This window comes from Giraffa tippelskirchi, chromosome 12 (assembly GCF_054371585.1).
Source record: "Giraffa tippelskirchi isolate mGirTip1 chromosome 12, T2T-mGirTip1v1.2.pri, whole genome shotgun sequence".
Taxonomy (NCBI): domain Eukaryota; kingdom Metazoa; phylum Chordata; class Mammalia; order Artiodactyla; family Giraffidae; genus Giraffa; species Giraffa tippelskirchi.
Genome location: NC_137286.1, coordinates 85,007,825 through 85,030,737, shown reverse-complemented (window position 1 = coordinate 85,030,737; position 22,913 = coordinate 85,007,825). Strand labels below are relative to the sequence as shown.

At 43.5% G+C, this 22,913-nt stretch overlaps 1 protein-coding gene and 1 long non-coding RNA gene across 9 annotated transcripts in view; one reads left to right on the top strand and one right to left on the bottom strand.

The window, feature by feature from the left end:
- The window catches only part of ENOX1 (ecto-NOX disulfide-thiol exchanger 1), a 344,181-nt gene that overhangs the window by 312,792 nt on the left and 8,476 nt on the right, over positions 1 to 22,913 (top strand). For 7 of the 8 annotated variants that reach the window (XM_081551082.1, XM_081551081.1, XM_081551077.1 and 4 more), the window contains 2 exons: positions 2,074 to 2,159; positions 21,525 to 22,483. In XM_081551082.1, the coding sequence (XP_081407208.1) occupies positions 2,074 to 2,159; positions 21,525 to 21,656 (218 nt within the window). In that variant the 3' untranslated portion in view covers positions 21,657 to 22,483. Of the gene's footprint in view, positions 1 to 2,073; positions 2,160 to 21,524; positions 22,484 to 22,913 lie in introns of those variants that run through there. The other variant, XM_081551076.1, reaches the window with a different exon arrangement.
- LOC145530181 (uncharacterized) lies at positions 1,810 to 8,143 on the bottom strand. The gene is made up of 4 exons (XR_014071515.1): positions 7,962 to 8,143; positions 6,419 to 6,575; positions 5,943 to 6,331; positions 1,810 to 2,402 (listed from the first exon to the last, which is right to left on the bottom strand). It is a non-coding gene; the product is annotated as an uncharacterized LOC145530181 (long non-coding RNA).

Sequence of the window (22,913 nt, the reverse complement as noted above, 5' to 3'; positions counted from 1 at the left end):
ATACATATATATACATAGATGGATGAATCCCTTTGCTGTTCACCTGAAACTATCACAACATTTTTAATCAGCTGAATCCCAATACAAAATAAAAAGTTTTAAAAAATGCCTGTTTGCAACTTAGATTAAAACTACCATTGCTACCTGCTATCTGAAACCGCTCAGTGGTGTTTCAGAGGGCTCCGAGGAGCTCCAGTCCTTTATGTCTCAGCACAGAAAGAATTTAGCAAGAGGCAAAGTGATGGATGAGAAGTGATTCATTAGAATACTTCCCATGCGAGGCTTACAAGTAGGTGGGCAAGAGGTTGTGATGCCCCAAGAACTTAGAGGGCTACAGTTTTACAATCAAAGGAAAAGTAGGGAGCGGGAAAAGACTACCTTCTTCCTCCTTCTTGAGTAGACATTACGCTTCCATCATCAGTTCCTCCTCTATTTTGGTGGAGAGGGGGACGTTTTCTTGTCCCTCGTGATCAAGGAGGTACTGTCATGGCAGTATGGAAAAATTATTTCAGGTCTCAGTACAATGAGGGTCTTTCATTTTGAAATGACACCTTTCCATAAGTTATTTTTTAGGTGTGCAGAGAGCATACGTGTCCTAGAGGTCATTAATTTATTAGGGGTCTCTCATACTTTTTCCTTTATCTACAATCCCCTAGTGAGATTAACTATTTAATCAATTATTCTGTCCCTTTACTCCATCCCTAACTTATCATCACCATTATTTCAGAGAAGGACATGTTAAGAAAAAAAAAAGAAGAATAACATAATATCAGAATAAAACAGTAGCTCTTTGTATTTCAGGGAAAAGGTCAATCTCTGAAAACTGAGATTTTAGCTTTATGGAAAAGTGTTTCTATGTTCCTCATTTCACTGTCTAAGAAAACACACTAAGGTGTTCTGAGGACAGGTCTTAAGAGTACTTGTGTAGACCTCTTGGTTCTCTGTTCTCAGCCTAAAGATAAACTGGGAATTTTTTCTTTAAAAACTGACACCTATCCAGAGCATTCCAAGCATCTCATGGGAGTTCAGGGGGCCGTGAGATCCTATCCCAGGGCAGTCCCAGGACACCCTGCAGTTGATACGATGACCAAATGCAGTGTTGCATACCAGTGTGGGTCTTCCCTTTGACCTTTGGCTTTCAAGCACCAAAGCGTCACAATAGACAGAACATCAGGGGGCTCATCCTCAAATGTGATTCATCTCAAAGCCAGTTTCAAAGAGAAGCCAAAAACGTCAGTCTGAAAACGCTTCCTTAACAAACAGGAGCGTACAGCCTGTGGAGTCAATGTTCTCATTTTCACTGTTTTGATTTTGGATGTAGGAGCGGGGAGGGTAGGAGGGTGATGCTTTTCCTTCAGTCCTAACACTGACATTCAGCTTTTCATTTGTCAGTACAATGTTGACAGTTGAATTTCACGATGGAAAAAGCCCTCTGATTTATAATCAGACTCCAGCCAAACCATCCGTTCCCAGGCCTTTTAAATGATCTTGTAAACTACAGCAGAGAGGAGAGGGCGGGCTGGCTCCCTTGAAACAACAGCAACAACCAGGGGGAAATGAGGATTTGTGCCTCCTTCAGGGGCAGTGAGGGAAAAGAGGGACTAAATATTTCCTGTAACTAGCAGGGTAATTACTAGGGGAACTGGAGGCAGCGTGCTCTCTGACACAGCCGCAGGAGCTGTTTTCATATTGGGAAGTCCACTGAGAGGAAGAAAGGGGAGGAAGGGGATCGCTTGGTCCTTCCAATAAGTACAATTTGATATTGGTAAATCAAGCATAAAATTGGAAGGTGAAATGCTGCCAGAAACCTCTGTTTGGAAATACCTTTATTCATCTGTGTATTTTCTCAGTCTCGATTTTCTAACTACTATCATTCCAGGAGACAGTGTTCGGTTGGCCACATTACTATTACTGTCTTCAAAATGGGCTATTACTGAATGCTTGCCGAGCGCTGATACAAGTGGCAAGATCACGACTCGGCCCTAACAAAACCGTGACTGGGGTCAGATGAAAATATTCGCCTGAGATTTTTACTTGCCTCTCAATAACATCCATTTGCCTTCTTCATTTCAGGCATCATATCCACGTTTCTTCACGTCCATCCTTTCGGAGCCAATATAGAATATCTCTGGTCGTACATGCAGCAGCTGGACTCCAAGGTAAGTCCTTTTTCTCAACTGGCATTGCGAAAATGCCAGGCTCTTTTCAAATGAGTCAGTTCTTTGCATCAAGTGGCCAAAGTACTGGAGTTTCAGCTTCAGTTTCAGGACGTTGGTTGCTGGCTGCAGGTTGAACCTGTGTGATGTGTGTTAGGGATATAACAGCGGATGGAGGCCTATTTGTACTTCTTCACAAGAACTCAGTTTTTGGCAGAAAATGTCTTCTTTTCCTTGCTTTTGTCCCTGTAGAAAGTAAAGCAGTTACCGAAAATGACACTGACTTTCAGCAGACATCAGATGACTTTGAGCAGCATATGAGGGATTTGAAAGTGCAGTTTGGTTTGAAAGTCCCCACAACAAGGGAGATACAAGGTCAGGGCAGCTAATGGGGCATTATCCTTCGGCCGTGTCCTCCCAGAACTCTATGCTAAGGGCTCGACGCAAGAGAGGAAAATCACCTCAAATAACACAAAGATCCGTTACAACTCTCAAGAAAACTGTGTTAGTGGTGCTATTTAGCATCATTCCCCAAACGGAAAAAAAATGACTACAAAAGTTCTTCTCAGCTACACGCCTCGAGAGGCACACCCAGGTCAGGACGTCACTCCTCTCTGCTCAGAGGCTAGTTTTCCTCCTCTGCAGATCAGCTGCACTCCTAGCCCATGGAAGTGTTTGTGCGCCAAAAAAAAAGGGACAAAAAGCTCAATGTATGTATCAGATTCCGGTGAACTGTGAGAGGGGCCTCTGTTGAAGTAAGTTCAGTTCAGTTGCTCAGTCATGTCTGACTCTTTGTGACCCCATGGACTGCAGCACGCCAGGCCTCCCTGTCCATCACCAACTCCCGGAGTTTACTCAAACTCATGTGCATTGAGTTAGTGATGCCATCCAACCATCTCATCCTCTGTCGTCCCCTTCTCCTCCTGCCTTCAATCTTTCCCAGCATCAGGGTCTTTTCCAGTGAGTCAGTTCTTTCCATCAGGTGGCCAGAGTATTGAGTTTCAGCTTCAACATCAGTCCTTCCAATGAACATTCAGGACTGATTTCCTTTAGGATGGACTCATTGGATATCCTTGCAGTCCAAGGGACTCTCAAGAGTCTTCTCCAACACCACAGTTCAAAAGCATCAATTCTTCGGCGCTCAGCTTTCTTTATAGTCCAACTCTCACATCCATACATGACTACTGGAAAAACCATAGCTTTGATTAGACAGATGTTTGTTGGCAAAGTAATGTCTCTGCTTTTTAACATGCTGTCTAGATTGGTCATAACTTTTCTTCCAAGGAGTAAACGTCTTTTAATTTCATGGCTGCAGTCACCACCTGCAGTGATTTTGGAGTGATTCTGCAGTGATTTATTCACTGTCAAAATGCCTGGTGGCATTAACCAGGACTGCCTCAGGCAGCCCTGGAAGGGACAGAGACGCTGGGCCTGTCACTGGGTGGCTCGCTAAGTGTCCTGCTGGGAAGGCCAATGGAAATAAGCAGGTCTTACATCGAGGGCAGCAAGGTTCATGGGGTGTACAGGACCGGGCCCACAGCCTGCAGCTCTGTGACCTCAGTACACGTCGGTCATCCTGATTCTTCGGTGGTCAGTATCGATTGTAGGGCTGCATTGTCATCTTGTCTCGATGCAGATGATCTAACCAGTGCACAATCCCACAAACGCTCGACCTTTCTCGTGGGCCTTGCACTTCACCTTCGAGAGAAATCAGCTGGAACAAAAAGTAGTTTGCAGTTGTAGAGATCCCTCCTGAGTCTCCCACAGCTGGGGACAGGGTGGACCGTCCCTGTGGAAGGAAGGGATTGTAAGGGTCTTTTTGTAACTTTAAAAAAAAAATGATTTCGTTTTGGCGGTGCAGGGTCTTCACTGCTGCATGGGCTTTCTCTAGCTGGCGGCAAGTGGGGGCACTCTCTGCTGCCGTGGAGAGTCTTCTCACTGTCGGAGCTTCTCTTACTGCAGAGCGTGGGCTCTGAGGTGCGCGGGCTTCAGCAGCTGCGGCTCCCGGGCTCTAGAGCACAGGCTCAGTAGTTACGGCGCACGGGCTTAGTTGCTCTGCAGCATCTGTGAGCTCCCAGGTCCAGAGCTCAAACTCATATCTGCACTGGCAGGTGGATTCTTTACCACTGAGCCAACAGGGAAGCCCAGTGGTTCTAAGAGTCTCAATATTCAGAACCATGGCACTGCCCTCCTTGTGGTCTCCCCTCACTTGGATGGGGTTGGGCTCTAGGTACAGAAAACACTCTTGTGAATTCAGAAGAGAGGAGGAGGAGCAATACAATGGTCCTCAGTTGAAAGCAGCCTTTGAAGGGCTTGTTGGCTGTGCGTTCCTTCTCCAGAGTCATCCTGCCTAATATCACCACTACCTTTGCCTGGAGGAGTAAATGAAACATCGCCCGCACCAGTGTTCTTGGCACAGAATGAGCCCTCAAGAAATAATTCCCATCGTTGCTACTATCTTTCCCTCGTACTGTTGACATTTCTCTCCTTCCCTTTCTAGAAACCCCAAGCGGGGAGCCTTTTGAGAAAGCAGTGGTCGTTTCACTAGGAACCCACTTGTTACACGTGTAATCATGGCAGGGCGCTAGTCCCCTCTGCCCCACCGCGGCAGGCCGACGTGTGCGCCCGTGAGGCGTCTGAGCGTGTGCGTGGACGTCCAGGCATAGGTACTATGTGGTGGCGAGCAGCTCAGGAGTTCCTGTTCCGTCCTCACCCTCAAGGCAGGGTCCCTCACCCCCTTGCTCAGCTGAGATCTGTATGGTCTCCCTCCGTGAGGAGGGAGTTCACACACCTGGCCTCTGGCCCTTGGACGGTGGACTTTTCCAGAAGGGATTCAGTCAAGGGGAATTCCATTTCCTCTCAGACTCAATACTTTCATTTTAGAAGATAAGACAGCATTATCCTCACAGAGAAAATACACAGCATCTCCTCCAGACAGCCCTCCATCTCCTGGCTCAAATGCTCAGTGGAACTGTCAAATTCTTTCCTCATGCCTGAGGTGAAAAGCATATATATATATATGTATATAAACATTATATATACAAATATATTTTATATTTATACATAAACATGTATTTATATAAATATAAAATACATATTATATAAATATACATAAGTATATAAATATACATAAATATTAAAATAGATACATAGATATTAATATATATTTATACATAAATATTAAAATATAAAATATTTATACATAAATATAAAACATAAAATACTTATACATGAGTATAAAACATAAAATATTTATACATGAATATAAAAGATTTTTATATTTATATATAAATTTTAAATATATATTCAAAAAAGTGTTCTAAAACTCCTGGGTGCCAGGGACTAGACCAAATATTCTTTCTAACCCAGTGAGGCTGAGAGGATGTTTAAGACTTTTTAATCCAGAGAGCAGATTACGGCTCTAGACTGGAGTCCCACAGCCTCAGAGATCTCAGCAGAGAGTAAAACGACGTGCAGTGTGTCCTCTAAGTGTCCTCCAGGGCCCCGTCGTCACATCTGCTACCAGGAGGCTCAGGACCCTGCACGACCGCGGCCCCGCCACTGACGTTCTGCACAGCGGCCTGATTAATCCCGTTAATTAATCCTGGTTAATTCCTGGTGCCCGCTCTGGTTAATCAGGACAAGCCAAGTGTCACGGTCCCCCCAGAGTTTCGGTCAAGGTTGCACTAAGATGGGGAACTCAGCCTGGCTTCCGCAGCTTAGGATGTTTGCTGACTCTGGTGAGAGGGCTCCTACTTTTTACTATTTGTTCGTTTGGTTGTTCACCTGGCTGCGTTGGGTCTTAGCTGCAGCACACGGGATCTTCACCACATCGTGCAGAATCTTTTCGGTGGTGGCTCGTGGACTCTCTAGTTGTGGCATTTGGGCTCAGAAGTTGCAGCGTGTGGGTTTAGTTGCTCTGTAGCATGTGGGATCTTACTTCTCTGACCAGGGATTGAACCCAAGGCCCCTGCATGACAAGGCGGATTTTTTTAACCACTGGACCACCAGGGAAGTCCTGAGAGGGCTTTGTAGAAATTCCACTTAGCACGGTATGGTTTCCTTGAGATCAGACAGAGTCACCATCACCACTGCTGTTGTTAAGATAACATTTCAATTCTGCCTTTCCTTGTTTTGATGGGCTTTTCTGGTGGCTCAGATGGTAAAGAAGGCACCTGCAATAATGCAAGATATCTGGATTAGATCCCTGGGTCAGGAAGATCCCTGGAGAAGGAAATGGGAACTCACTAGAGTATTCTCACCTGGAGAATCCCATGGACAGAGAAGCCTGGCAGGCTACAATCCGTGGGGTCACAAAGAGTCGGACACGACTGAGCGACTCAGCACACACATGCTGATGGGAACAAGGAAAGCAGCTTCCATCCAGCCTGTAGCAGAGCTGTTTTTCTTAGGAGTTCCCTGAAGGCCACAGATGAGGATATGAATGGTCAGAAATGGAAAGAGAGACAGGCATTAAGTTAGGATGGGCATGTACATTGCACATGGGTCCCTAAAACTGTGTATCCCCAAATAGTCCATTTTCTGGTTAAATACTGTTCTGCTCTTGATAATGATATCTGCTCTTTTTTTTTTTTTTCTTTTCTGCCTCTTCTAAACCACTCACCCTCATTTGCTCAGCTCTCTTGTGTCACAAACATATGACCAAGTCAGAAAGATGCATTCAGAGGAAGACAGGGCCAGGGTGGTTAGGGAGAGATGCCTTCCTGAAGCTTTGCTAAGTCAAAACTTATGCCCCGGGCACAGGCAGGTAAGCTCTTCTAAACGGGCAACACTGTCTTGAAAATGCTTTCTGATCAATACCTAGAATGTCTCACATCAGCCCAGAGCCTTTTGAGCTCACTGGCTCATCCTAAGTCTTGCAGAAGTCATACCTGAGCATCAGCAGATGAATATTTTGTCTAACAGTTAAAAGGGGGGAGACCTCTGATCTTCCCCCAATTTATACAATATGCTGTCGAAGAGATTCAGACCCAGTTCTCCAAGTGTGTCTGGCTCCTCACCTACATACCAGCAGCCTCTTCCTAAAACTCACAAAGTGAAAGATTTGATTCTGAAACCAGACTCAATATAATGGGGCCACAGAGGCTAGAGTTTTTTTTAGAAAGAGCTGCCATTTGGGACATGATACTGTGTTTGGTAACAGAGTTGGGTGCTCATGACATGTTCATTTCCCACCAGAGGGGCAAACCATTTGCATCTGTGTACTAGAAGCATTCCTGTGAAACAGATAAAATGTCTTGTCAGTTCCAAGGAGGTGCAAAATAGACTTTGATTGGAGAGCATTCTTCCCCAGATGATAGCTAGGCGGTAAGGTTGGAGGAAAATGTTCCAAATAGTGCTTGTGAGATTGCTCACCTGAATAATCTTTCCTTTTTTTTTTTGTAGATTTTTTTCAATGTGGACCATTTTTAAAGGCTTTATTGAAAATTGTTGCAATATTGCTTCTGTTTTATGTTTTGGGTTTTTTTGGCTGCAAAGCACGGGATCTCAGGTGGCTCAGAAGTAGAGTCCTCTTGCAGTGCAGGAGCCCTGGGTTCAATCCCTGGGTCAGAAAGAGCCCCTGGAGGAGGGCATGGCAACCCACTCCAGTATTCTTGCCTGGGGAACCCCATGGACAGAGGAGCCTGGTGGGCTATAGTCCGTGGGGTCGCAAAGAGTCGGACACGACTCAGCAACTGACCCTTTCACATGGGATCTTAACTCCCCAACCAGGGATCGAACCCACCACCCCCTGCACTGGAAGGTGAAGTCTTCACCACTGGGCCACCGGGGAAGTCCCCCTACCTGAATAATCTTTCATATTCCGTATATTCTGGTGTTCTCCAGAGTAGCCACCTGTCACAGTATGCGAATGAGTGAATGGGTGTTCTGTTGCTTAGGCTATCATGAAGGTGGTTTCCAGACGTCACAGTGCCTCTGGAAAGTATATGGCATAGGAAGATTTGGAGGTAAGGAGACTTCCATCTGGCCGCGTGAAAAGCGGAAAGGAAGTGGCTCGTTCACAGTAAGAGATGACTGCCGAGGATACCAGGGACCCAGTGACTGCTTGGTTAACTCACTGCTTTTTCACACCCTCAGTGTTTTCCACAGACGAGGCAGAACAGGGAGTGGCCAGGGCACAAAAGAAATCTAAGAAAGGACGCTGCTCTCAAAAAGCGTGTAGCCTAAATGAGGCAATGCTGTATTTATGAAGGAACTTGAGAGTCGGAGGTGAAGTAATGAGGTGCTCGGTGCGGCGGGCGGACAGGGAGAGCAGCAGGGGCTGGAGAAGGGCCAAGTGCGTGCGGATCCCCACCAGCAGGGGCGCCCGCGAGCCCGTGCGCGTTCCCATGGCTCCTCGGGGCGCCCGAGCCTTCCTCACCGCCTCTCTCCCCCGTCTCCCCTCCTTCCTCTCTCCATTCCCCTCCAGATCTTTCCTCTTCTCCTTCTGGTTCTTTCCTTCTGTGTCTCTTCTCCCTGCTTTCCTGTGCCCCTCCTCGCACCGCCTCGGCTTCCTCCCGGGCCCTCTGCTCTCCAGCCCCTTCCTTCTCTCTCCCCCGAATCCTCACTTCCGTTTATGGTCTCTCCTTTTTCCCTCTCCCGTGTCCCCACTGCGTCCTGCCTCCCTCCCCACCCACACTCTGCGTGTCTCTCTGCGGATGTTGGCTGCAGGGCGTCTGTGGGGCGACACCGTGCCCTGCCCAGGGAAGTGAAGGATGAGTAAGGTCTCAACGTGCGGGAAAGGCTAACGGTCAGTTCATTCCACGAAAAGAAATCTGGTTTTGCAGCTGGCTTCTCTTGACTCTCCAGCCTTGACAATGCCTATGTGGGTGTCTCTTCAGTCCCCCAAAAAGAAAACCCCTTCTCCACTGGCCTCCCTTGGCTGACTTGATGTGGGACACGGAGCCAGCCATCCCCGATGACAAAATTTATGCCTTCCTGTGTTCGTGTATACATGTGCTTAGTGGCCTGGCAAGGAGGCAGTGGGCTTGAACCGGAGTCAGCAAACCAGAAAATAAAGCAAGTGCATCTTACAAATGACCTCTGCCTCTCACACATCACCATCACGCATGCCCCTTGGTTACAGAGCCTTTATTCCTTCTCATCCTTTCTTTTCTAATTAGAGCAAATCAATCCTTTCTCAAAGAGTAAACACTAGAAAATTTTAAATGGGAGTGAGGGGACCCACTGACAACGTCAAAGAATAAAAAGACAGACCCCCAGCTTCCCGGAATAAGAGCCAGCTGGGTAAGAGGAAATAAAAGCGCCATGCTTATGACGCCCCTCCCCAGCAGCTAGAGCACCAACACGGTGTACGGGAAAATGAGATTTCACAGTCACAGCACGTTTCTGACCTATATCATAATGTCGCGCGGGATTCTCTTAGCCACGTGTATCTGATCCGCCTCAGAGTATCCTTGTGAGGAAGCGAATGCGGTGCTGCAAAGCCGGGCTGGATGCAGCATTAGGAGCCCGGCGCGGAGCTCCAGCCTCTCCATGTACCAGCTGCGCCAGCAGCAGCCCTTCCCTGGACCCCAGGGTTCCATCCGTGACCCACAGCAGCTCAGGGAGAATCCCCGGCCTCAGAAGGGGTCTGGGGAAGGGAAGCCTGCAAGCCTGGTGGGGGAAATGGGTCCCTCTGGCTCTGATCGCAGCCAGTGAGTGCTGAGTGCTGTCTGTCTGTGATGATTCCATGACACTTCCAGTTCTGAAGACCACGAAATGACTGAGAGGAAGAGGAAGGATACCGTGAAGGCAGGATCATAAGGGCTGACATGTTTTAATAAGGAAGGGAAGAAAAAAGAATTAAAGTGAAGAAATTTGTAGGTTAACATTCTTCTTTGGCCATACAGTAAAACAGGACAAATTGAATTTTCTCTTGAATTTGTCTTGAAAATCCCCAAATATCACATGTCATATAGGTTGTTTTGTCAGGAAGGGAAAAGGCTTAAAAACCATCAAAATAATAACATGAAGCAGTTTCACCTTGCTGTTTGTTCTCACATGAGATATAAACATCTTTAAGGAAATGCTCTAGAATCTAGCTGAGCACCTTATTAGTAAATGGATTTTTTTTGTTGTTTTTGGCATCAGGCTCCTTTTAATTGGTTCCCCAATACTGTTGTCCTTTGGCATCTGCAGGTGACTGGCTCAAAGAAACCCTGTGGTTACCAAAATCCACAGATGCTCAAATCCTTTATATTCACATAAAATGATTTGGTCTTTGCATGTAACATACACAGCAACGTCCTTCATTTATTTGGTTGCTCCCAGTTGAAGCATGTGGGATCTTCGATCTTTGCTGTAGCACACAGGATCTTCAGTTGTGACATGTGGGATCTAGTTCCTTGACCAAGGATCGAACCCAGGCTCCCTGCATCAGGAGCTTGGAGTCTTAGCCACTGGACTACCAGGGAAGCCCTGATCCTCTCTATACTTTTAACTATCTCTAGATTATTCACAATAATATCTCACTGTGGTGGTGTTTTTTTTTTAATTTCTCTTGATTAGTGATGTTAAACACCTTTTCATGTATCTGTTGGCCATCTGTATGTCATCTTTGGAAAATGTTCAGATCCTCACCCATTTTTTTGATTGGATTCCTTGGTTTTTTGCTATTGATTTTGTGAGTTCTTTGTACATTGTGAATATTAATCCATTATCAGACATATGACTTGCAGTATTTTCTCCTATTCAGTAGATTGCCTTTTCATTTTGTTGATGGTTTCCTTCACTGTAGAGAAGCTTTTTATTTGTATTTATTTTTTAATGGGTATTTTAGATAAGATTTCATTTGAGTTGCCTGTTCTGTAATTGTAACCCTGTCTGTATTATAATATTTAGACCATCCTGGCTGAATCAGGCTGTTACCTTGTACTATCAACAGCAACTGACAGTTAACTACTTCCGAGGATACCAATGGTTATTATAATCATTTCTGACTAATTGGTTATTCCAACTAAGTAATCATGAGAATTTCAAATGCCAGTTTCACTACTATTTAGCTGTGTGACTTCAGACAACTCACTTAACATCTCTGTATCTTAGCTTCACTGCCTATAGAATGGGTTTTTTATGTGTATTAAATGACTTAATAGATGAAAAGCATTTATAGCAGTATCTGGCACATAGTAAGTGCTACCTAGTGTTGGTTGCCATTTACTTTGTGCTTAAAAGTGCGCGAAAGACCTATCACATTCTCTCAGTTTGAGATCTTCGCCACAACCTAGTGGACAGGTGAATTTTAAAAGGCTTGCCCAAAAACCAGTGTTACCGTATGCTAGGGCAACCCTCCAGTAGAAGTCCTTAGAGCATCCGATGAGTTTCCTTACAATTCCTTTCCTGCAAGTGAGAAAAGACCCAAAGAGATCTAGTGACGTAGGCAAGATGGTGGTGGTTATTGTTCGGTCACCCGGTCATGTCTGACTCTTTTGCAACCCCATGGACTGTAGCCCACCAGGCTCCTCTGTCCATGGGATTCTCTAGGCAAGAATACTGGAGTCGAGTGACATTTCCTTCTCCAGGGGATCTTCTTGATCCCGGGATCAAACTGACATCTCCTGCTTGGCAGGCGGATTCTTTACCGTTGAGCCACCCAGGAAGCCAGGCAAGATGGTAAAGCAGGTTAATGGTCATTCGTGACTGGAATGCGAACTTCTGCGTCTACACTTCTTTCTTCTAGCAAGTGAAAGGCTTGTTTGCTTGTTTAAATGACTTTCTGATGATTCAGTGCACGTAAAGCACGTACTCTGTGCCTGGCCCAGACTCAGGGAGTAGTGCTACCTCTCTGCTGCCGCTTGCCAACGTCTGCTTCCTTTGTGGTTGACGTCTAGGCTCAGGTCAGAAGCTACCTAGGAAACAAGGTGCTGCTACTCGTCAGCCCAGAGTCCGACCCACATCACAGGAGACTTGATGTGAGCGTGTAGTATTCAATCAGCATTGCTTAAATATGGATATAGAGAGAAACTGTACTTGTGCCAGGCCCTGTGTTACATTTTACATACAATCCTAGTAATAACACTATTCTCCACAGTGGCTGTACCAACTTACATTCCCACCAGCAGTGTGGGAGGGCTCCCTTCTCTCCACACCTTCTCCAACATTTGTTATTTGTAGATGTTTTTAATCATGGCCATTCTGACCAGTGTGAGGTGATACCTCATTGTAACTGATTTGCATTTCTCTAGTTAGCAATGTTGAACATCTTTCCATATGCCAGTTTGGTCATCCATATTTCTTCTTTGGAGAAATGTCTGTTTAGACCTTCTGCCCATTTTCTAATTGGGTTGTTGTTTATTATTATTAGATGAGCTGTTTGTGTCTTTTCTAAATTAAGCCCTCTTTGGTCACATTGTTTGCAGATATTTTCTCCCATTCTGTAGGTAGTCTTTTCATTTTGTTTATAGTTTCCTTTGCTGTACAAAAGCTTTTAAGTTTAATTAGGTCCCACTTGATTATTTTTGCTTTTATTTCTATTGTCTTAGAGATTAACCTCGGAGAAGGCAATGGCACCCCACTCCAGTACTCTTGCCTGGAAAATCCCATGGACGGAGGAGCCTAGTAGGCTACAGTCCATGGGGTCGCTAAGAGTCGGACGCGACTGAGCAACTTCCCTTTCACTTTACCCTTTCATGCACTGGAGAAGGAAATGGCAACCCACTCCAGTATTCTTGCCTGGAGAATCCCAGGGATGGCGGAGCCTGGTGGGCTGCCGTCTATGGGGTCGCACAGAGTCGGACACGACTGAAGCGACTTAGCAGCAGCAGCAGAGATTAACCCAAGAAAACATTGGTACAATTTATGTCAGGGAATGTTTTGCCTATATTCCTCCTAGGATTTTTATGGTGTCATTTTGAGTTTATTTTTGCATATGGTGTGAGGGTGGTTTGAGAGAGGTGTGAGGGAGTGATCTGACTTCATTGATTTATATGCAGCTGTCCAGCTTTCCCAACACCACTTGCTGAAGAAACTGCCTTTCCTCCATTATAGTCTTGCCTCTTTTGTCGAAAATTGACCATAGGTGAGTGGGTTTATTTCTGGGCTCTCTGTTATCCATGTCTATTTTTGTGCCAGTACCATACCATTTTGATTATTGAAGCTTTGTATTGTCATCTTGGGCAAACTCCAGGAGGTAATGAAGAACAGGGAGGCCTGGCATGCTGCAGTCTATGGGGTTGCAAAGAGCTGGGGCATGACTTGGCAATGAACAACTATTGTCTGAAATCCAGGAGGGTTATGCTTCCTGCTTTGTTCTTTTCTCTCAAGATTGCTTTGGCAATTCTGAGTCTTTCATGGTTCCATATAAACTTTAGGATTCTTTGTACTAATTCTATGAAAAATGTTGTGAGTAATTTGATAGGAATCATATTAAATCTGTAGATTGTTTTGGATAGTATGGCCATTTTAATCATACTGGTTCTTACTAATAAAACCCTAGGGCATGCGGTATCTATTTCTTTTATTCATCTTCAATTGTCTCATTATTCTCAGCATGTAAATCTTTTACCTCCTAAGTCAGGTTTATTCCTAAGTATTTTTTATATGATTTTTTTCAAAGGGATTTTTGCTTTTTTACTTTCTCTTTCTGATATTTCATTGTTAGTGCAAAGCAAAGAAATGCAAGAGATTTCAGTACATCAATTTGCATTCTGCTACTTTATTATTTTATTAATTTTAGTAGTTTTTGTGTGGTCTTTAGGGTTTTCTATACATAGCATCATGTCATCTGCATATAGTGATGGTTTTACATCTTTTCTCCCAATCTGAGTAAGTTTTATTTCTTTTGTCTGACTGTTGTGGCTGGAACTTCCAAAACTTTGTTGAATAGAAGTGATGTGAGCGTATATCGTCCTTGTCTTGTTCCTAATCTTTGAGGAAATGCTTTCACGAGTTTCACCACTGACTATGATGTTAGCCATGGGTTTGTTGTAAATGGCCTTTATTATATTGAAGTATGTTCTGTCTGTGCCCACTTTCTAGAGAGTTTTTATCATAAAAGGAGGTTGAAATTTTATCAAAATGCTTTTCTGCACTTATTGATATCATGTGCTTTGTATTCTTCAATTTGTTAATAACTTATTGACCACAGACATATTATTACAAAACACTATTGAGATATTTTAATATTCACTTACATAACAATCCCCAGCAACAGGTGTTAGTTCCTGCAAAAATCCCCCAGGCAATAATGTGTGTTAATACGATGTATCATACTGATCCATACTTTGGATATTGAAAAACCCTTGCATCCCTGAGATAAGTCCCGTTTGATCATAGTGTATGATCCTTTTAATGTACTGTTGGAGTTGGTTTGCTAGCATTTTGTTGAGGATTTTTCCATCTTTGTTGATCAGTGATACCGGACTGTAATCTCTTCTGTAGTATCTTTGTCTAACTCTGGTATCAGGTTGATAGTGGCCTCGTAGAATGAGTTCAAGAGTGTTCCCTCTCTTGAAATTCTTTGGACAAGTTTCAGAAGAACAGGTAGTTTGGAATTAGTCTGTGAAGTCATCTGCTGCTGGACTTTTGTTGTTGAGGATTACTGATTCAATTTCACTCCTGGTAATTGGTCTGTTATTTTTCTATTTCATCCTGGTTCAGTCTTTGGAGATTTTCTTTTGACTTTCTGTGAATTTGTCCATTTCTTCTAGTCTGTGCATTTTACAGGTGTAGGGCTTCGAAGGTGGCTCAGCTGGTAGAGAACCCACCTGCCAATGCCAATGTCTGCCAATGCAGACATAAGAGACAAAGGTTCAATCCCTGAGAAGATCCCCTGGAGAAGGGCACGGCGACCCACTCCAGGATTCTTGCTTGGAGAATCCCATGGACAGAGGAGCCTGGTGGGCTACAGTCCTTAGGGTCACACAGCGTCAGACACGACTGAGGTGACTTAGCACATAGTAACTCGTAACAGTCCTTTATGATCATTTGTATTTCTGTGGTGACAGTTTAACTTCTCCTTTTTCATCTCTGATTTTATTGCCCTGTGCACCCTCTCTTTTTTTGTTGATGAGTCTGCCAAAAGGTTTATCAGTTTTGTTTAGTTTGATCTTTTCTGCTGTTTCTGTAGTCTCTGTTTCATTTATTACTGACCTTTCTTTCCTCCTCCTAACTTTGGGCCTTGTTTGTTCTTTGTACTCTAGCTGCTTTAGTTATAAGGTTAGGTAGTTTGAGATTTTTCTTGCTTCCTGATGTGAGACTGTATTGCTATAAACTTCCCTCTCAGAACTGCTTTTGCTGTGTCCCGTAGGTTTTGAATCATCGTGCTTTTGTCTTCATTTGTCTCTAGGTATTATTTGATTTACTCTTTGATTTCTTCAGTGATCCATTGGTTGTCTAGAAGCATCTTGTTTAGCCTCCACATGACTGTGTTTTTTCCAGCTTTTTTTTTTTGGTGATTGATTCTAATCTCATAGTGCTGTGCTCAGAAAAGATGCTTGATATCATTTCAATTTTCTTAAATTTACTGAGGCTTACTTTGTGCCCAGCATGTGATCCGTCCTAGAGAATGTTCCATGTGCACTTGAGAAGAATGTGTATTCGATTCCTTTTGAATGCAATGCTCTTTAAATATCAACTAAGTCCAAATGGTATAAATGTGTCCTCTAAGGCCTCTACTTTCTTACTGATTTTCTATCTGGATGATCTGTCCAGTGATGGATGTGGGGTGTTAAAAGCCCCCAGCCGTTATTATGTTACTATCAGTTTCTCCTTTTATGTCTGTGAACATCTGGCTTTATATATCGAGGTACTCCGATGTTGGGTGTGTATATATATAGTTACAACTGTTATATCTTCTCTTGGATTGACCCCTTGATTATTACACAGTGTCCTTCTTTGTCTCTTGTAACATGCTTTTTATTTTAAAGTCTATTTTGTACAATATGAGTATTCCTTCTCTAGCTTTCTTTTGACTTCTATTTGCATGGAATATCGTTTTCCATCCCCTTTCAGTCTGCCTATGTCTCTAGGTCTGAAGTAGGTCTCTTATAGACAGCATATATATGGGTCTTGTTTTTGTATTTAGCCAGTCTATATCTTTTGGTTGGATCCGTTTATCTATTTACATTTAAGGTAGTTATTGATATGTATGTTCTTACTGCCATTTTGTTAATTGTTTTGGATTTGTTTTTGTAGGTCTTTTTCCTTCTTTTATCCTCTTATCCTATGATTTGATGACTATCTTTGCTGTTGTGTTGGGATTCATTTTTCTTTTTGCCTAAAAATATATATTATAGATTTTTTTTTATTGGCAGTTACAATGAGGTTTTGATATATAGCATTCTGTATACACTCACACATATACATGTATATATACACATACACATACGATTACTTTAAGTTGCTGATCTCTTATTTTCAAATGCATTTTAAATATCCTGCATTTGTGCTCTCTTCCTCTATTACTAGTTTAGATATCATAGTTGTGTGTGGATGATTTCCTACCTTTACTGTTGTTTGCCTTTACTGGTGAGCTTTCCCATTTCATAATTTTCTTGTTTCTAGTTGTGGCTTTTTCCTTTCTACCTACTGGAGTTCTTTTAGCATTTGCCTGTCTGTAAACCTTTGGATTCCGCTATCAAATCTGAATGAGTGCCTTTCCAGGTAGAGTATTCTCAGTTGTAGGTTTTTTCCATTCATCACTAATTATATCATGCCATTCCCTTCTGACCTGGAGTTTCTGCTGAAAAAAATTAGCTGATAACCTTATGGGGGCTCCCGTGTATGTTATTTGTTGCTTTTCTCTTGTTAATCTAATGTTTTTGTCAGTTTGATTAGTATACATCTTGGAGTGTTGTTCCTCCTTGGGTTTATCCTGCCTGGGGCTTTCTTAGTGGATTTGGGTGACTGTTTCCTGCCCCATGTTAAGGAAGTTTTCAACTATCACCTCTTTGAATATCTTCTCAGGCCCTAAGCCTTCTGGAGCCCCTATCATGCAAATGTTAGGACATTTGATGTTGTCCCAGAGATCTCTTAAACTCTTCTCTTTTCATTATTTTTTTTTCTTTATTCTGTGGCAGCGAGCTCCATGACTTTCTTCCTGCTCACTTATCCGTTCTTTTGCATTTTTTTCTGCTATTGAGTCTTCCTACTTATTTCATCTCAGTTACTATATTCATCAACTCTTGTTCTTTATATTTTCTAGCTCTTTATTAAAAATTTGTAACTTCTCTGCATTCATTTTCCTGAGCTCTTGGATCATCCCTACCATCATTACTCTGAACTCTTTCTTAGGTGGATTGCCTATCTCCATGTCCCTTAGTTGTCCTTCTATGGTTTCTATCTTGTTTCTTCATCTGAAACACAGTCCTCTACGACCTCACTTTGTCTCAATTTCTAATTGTATAACAACTCAGTCACTCAGTCATGTCTCTTTGTGACCCCGTGGACTGCAGCACCCCAGGCTTCTCTGTCCTTCACTATCTCCCGGAGTTTACTCAAACTCATGTCCGTTGAGTCAGTGATGCCGTCCAACCATCTCATCCTCTGTCGCCCCTTCTCCTCCTGTCCTCAGTCTTTCCCAGCATCAAGGTCTTTTTCCAGTGAGTTGGCTTTTCACATCAAGTGGCCAAAGCATTGGCGCTCCAGTTCAGCATATTTTTATGTAAGTGGAATGTTATGTTTCTCGACCTTGGAGAAGTGGCACTGTATGGGGGCTGTCATTTGTGTCCCAGCAATACATGCCCCTCTTGTCATCCAAGGGCCAGGGACCAGCTGGTCCCAGGGAAGGCTCTGGTCTGCATTCACTGACATAGTTCTACACGTTGCTGGATTGTAGTTCTCTTGCTTCAGGTATCTTGCCCCCGTTATGGGTCAGGCTGGTCTAGAGGCTTATCCAGGCTTCCTGAGGGGAAGGGCTGGTACGCCCACTGGTGGGTGGGCCTGGGTCTTGGCCTTCTGCTGGGCAGTGCTGTGTCAACTGTGTGTTAGTTGCTCCGTCGTGTCCAACTCTTTGCAACCCCACGAACTGTAGCCCGCCAGGCTTCGCTGTCCATGGAATTCTCCAGGCAAGAATACTGGAGTGGGGAGTGGATTGCCATTCCCTTCTCCAAAGGAACTTCTTCCCAACCCAGGGATCGAACCCTAGTCTCCTGCCTCGAAGGCAGGTTCTTTACTGTTTGAGCTACAGGGAAAGTGCTGTGTCACGGGGCGTGTCTGAAGGTGGCTGTGTGCTCAGGAAGTCTTTAGGCAGCCTGTCTGCTGATGGTGGTGGTTTGGCCTGAGGCGTCCCAGCACCAGAGCCTACGGGCTTTTAGTGGTGGGGGGTGGGGGCGGGGGCAGGGGACAGGTCTTGGTTCCAACATGGCAGCCTCCAGGAGAGCTCACACAGATGAATAGTCCCCAGCACTTCTGCCACCAGTGTCTGTGTCCCCACAGGGAGCCCCAACTGTCCCCTGCCTCCCCCAGGAGACCCTCCAAGACCAGCAGGTAGGTCTGGCCCAGGCTCTTACAAAGTCACTGCTTTTGCCCCGGCTCTTGATGTACACGAGACATTGTGTAAGCCCTGCAAGAGTGCAGTTGCTGTTTCCCCCAGTCCTGTGGATCTTCTGTACTCAATCCCTAGTGGCGTTCATAACCAAATGCTCTGGGCATGCCTCCTCCTAATTCCGGGCCCCAAGGCTAGGGAGTCTGCCATGGGGCTCAGAACTCTCCCTCTTGTGGGAGACCTTCTGCTGTATATTTCTTCTCCAGTTTGTGGGTCACTCACCCAGGGAGTAATGGGATTTGATGATATCACACGTGCACCCCCTCTTACCTTTATGTTGAGTTTCTTCTTTACATATTTGGATTAGAATATCTTTTTTGGTAGGTTCAAGTCTTTTTCATCAGTGGTGGTTCAGCAATGGGTTGGGATTTTGGTGTACGGAGATCAATCCTGGGTGTTCATTGGAAGGACTGATGTTGAAGCTGAAACTCCAATACTTTGGCCACCTCATGTGAAGAGCTGACTTACTGGAAAAGACCCTAATGCTGGGTAGGATTGGGGGCAGGAGGAGAAGGGGACGACAGAGGATGAGATGGTTGGATGGCATCACTGACTCGACGGACATGGGTTTGGGTAGACTCTGGGAGTTGGTGATGGACAGGGAGGCCTGGCGTGCTGCAATTCATGGGGTCGCAAAGAGTCAGACACGACTGAGCGACTGAACTGAACTGATGTGAGCTCAAGTTCCTTCTATTCTGACATCAGCATGATGAATAAACTCTTAATTAATTACTGATTTTTTTTTTTAACGAACCAGTGCCATATCAACAGGCACAACAGCACCCCTTCACAGTGATGATAATAAAGTCTAATTGTACATCCATAACAGAACTTCCTTCAGCACTAACAGGCAACCTCTGGGGTTCTGAGTGATGCCCCAGCAACACTGGCAGGAGTTCTTGTCCATGTTCTAGAAGCTGTGTTCCCTGAATTATGGCTCTCTACCTCTCTCTTCAAAGTCAGCCACGGCAAGACGGACTTCCTTCTAACCGTGCCATCCATCTAGTCTGATCTAATGTTTTGTTTTGAATTTTGTATCTATATTCATCAAAGATACGTGCTCAGACACTAAGTTGTTTCCAACTCTTTGCAACCCCATGGACTATAGCCCACCAGGCTCCTCTGTCCATGAGATTCTCCAGGCAAGAATACTAGAGTAGGGTGCCCTTTCCTTCTCCAGGGGATCTTCCTGACCCAGGGACTGAACCTGTGTCTCTTACATCTCCTACATTGGCAGGGAGATTTACTACTAGTACCACATACGAAGCCCCAGATACTGGCCTGTAATTTTTTTTTTTTTATTGTCTTTGTCTGATTTGGGTATCAGGTGATGGTGGCTTCCTATAACAACTTTGGGAATATTCCTTCTTCCATCTGTTGGAAGAGTTTGAGAAGGATCCGTGTAGTTCCTTTGCATGTTTGGTAGAGTTTCCCAGTGAAGCCACCTGGTCCTGGACTTTTGTTTGCAGGGAGTTTTTTTAATTACAAATTCTATTTCATGTCTAGTCATCAGTCTGTTCAAAGTATCTATTTCTTATTGATTCAGTTTGGGTGGGTTGTACAGTTTCTAGAAACTTGTCCATTTCTTATAGGTTGTCCAATTTGTTGGCATATAATTGTTCCTAGTAGTCTCTTATATTTTTGTATTTCTGTGGTATCAGTTGTTTGGTCTCTCTTAATTGTTAACTGGAAAGTATCCTAGGTGGTGCTATTGTTAAAGAACCCACCTACCAATGCAGGAGACATGAGAGGTGGGTTCGATCCCTGGGTCAGAAAGATCCCCTGGAGAAGGAAAGTGGAAACCCACCCCAGTATTCTTGCCCAGAGAATCCCCATGGACAGAGGAACCTGGCAGACTACAGTCCACAGGGTCACAAAGAAGTCGGACACGACTGAAGCGACTTAGCACACACACACACAATATCTATACAGTGATTGTACCATGAAAAAAAATGTTATTTGCTGAACATTTTGGTGTGCCCAAAGCTGTGCTAAGCCTGTAGTGTTCACACATCCTTACTGAATGTTGTTATTCCCACTTTCTGTGACTTACAGAGACTATCCTGGTAGGGTCATTTTTAGCTCATAACAATAGTATGATACAAAATTTAAACAGAAATTCAGGATCTCAGTCAACTTGCTATCTGAGATTCCAACATATATGGCATGGACTAGGATGCAAACACAGGAAAATAAGCAATGGCTGTGTTAGAGTAGAAAGATTGTGGTTGTTTCGATCTTTTAAGATAAAATGAATTATTGGTATAAAAATATATGTAATAAAAATTGGGAGAAGAAAAAAATTGCATTAAAAAAAAAAACCTACCTGGGTTTTATGACTAGACATTGAGACTTTTATTGCTGTGGGTGCTGGGTTTCATTTTTATTCCTAAAGCTTTATGGTCTTCTGGTCCCTGTGAAAGTTAAGAGAAGGAAGTTAGGGCGACAGGAAATCTACCCACCTGTCCTCTGGTCCTCACCGAGTCAGATAACAGAGCTGCCCTTTGGATCAGAGGATTGGTCCAGAAGTGGTGATCAGTTTGCTCGGAGCCATCTTAAATCTCACCCCATCTCCTTTTTACATCAAGGCAGGGCCGCCCGGATATCATGCTGCCAGTAGGCAGTCATCCATATGAAGAGTGAACCTGGAACTTTCCACCTGCTTATCTCATGCCCCTCTCCTAACTAACAGCTGCCCAGGAAACGATGCAGCAAATCACATTCAGCCCTTTAACTCGCGCTCCTTTTGTAAGGACCTTACTTAACAGCCAAGCAGAAAACCACTCATTTGTCTCATTTGGGAAAGCACATCCTTATTCAACCCCCTGCCTCCTTTAAGAAGAGTTCCCCTCCCAAAAGTTACTTTTCTTCCTTTCTAACAGATATCTGCAAACGAAATCGAAATGCTTTTGATGAGGTTGCCACGCATGTTTAAACAGGAATTCACAGGCGTGGGAGCAACACTGGAAAAAAGGTGGAAGTTGTGTGCCTTCGAAGGAATTAAAACTACCTAACCGTGAAGAGCAATGAAATCTCTGGACGAAACCACTTGAACCCGGCCAGGGCTGTGCAGTGTGAGCCCAGGAGGTTTGGGACAGGTCCAGCACGGGACCTTTATGGAGCATCAGGGCCTGACTGTGGTTACATCTGTGGCGTTCTCTTGTGAGTGGAAATGTAATTGTGTACCAGTTCCCTAAAACAAATAAAGCTTCATACTGTGACAGATCTGTTTGCTATGAAAACCAATGATTCCACAGTCATAATGATGGCAAAATCCTAAAATATGCTACATTTAAGAATAGCTCACCCAGCAGAATATTTAAAGTTAATAATGGTGTAGCAATGGTCGTTGCTAGGCTACAGAGCTGTATATGTAATGTATAGCTGAAATCATTCAATGACATTTTCCTGAAAGTCTTTCTGTTTTAGTAAAAAAAAAAAAAGGAAGAAGAAAGAAATTTTACAGTAAGGAAAAAAAGCATACCAAAAGAAAACTTGAATATGTGTCTGAACAGTTGTTATTGTATTTTGTAAATTAAGTTATATGCTGGTCTAGGGACTTTTGCCTTATTGAAGAGGCAGAAAATGTGATTGGACTCCTTGAGAATGCTTTATCAAGAATATTATTTTTCTAATTAACAATCCTCCATCATACATTCTTTTAACATGGACTGCATAACAATTTTCATAAAATGTAAATAAAAGAAAAACTAGTGCTACTGTCTTGTACTTGGTATGTAATATTCAGGTTTATGCATCAAAATAAACATTCAGTAAATATTGCTGTTACAAATTTTATAGCAAAGATATTAATTTTTTTCAATAAATATGACTTCTGCCATATTGGTTTTGCAAATTATTCTTTGATCTAAGAAATATTTTTCACATTATTCGATCCCATCTCATAGCCCATTATTTTTAAATGATTAAATAAATGCATGAGTGACATTAAGAGACAAAACATTATTTCAGACAGAAATATATAAAAATCTTAAGGTGGAAAGTACTCGGAAAAGATTACATAGCATTAGAATGGGTATTATTTGAAAATACCAAGATATGACAGCCAAATATAATCAACATAAATTTTATGTTTGTTTTGTGTCCTTATGCATAGGAAAAAGTAGCCAGTTACTATTATTAATTCCTGGATTTATTTGTACCTTTTCTGGAAAACATACAAGTTAGAAAAAGAATTTAAAAATTCACAGGTCAACCAACAATCTAGAGAAAACTTTGGTTTCCCTTCTTTAAATATAAGTAGAATAGAG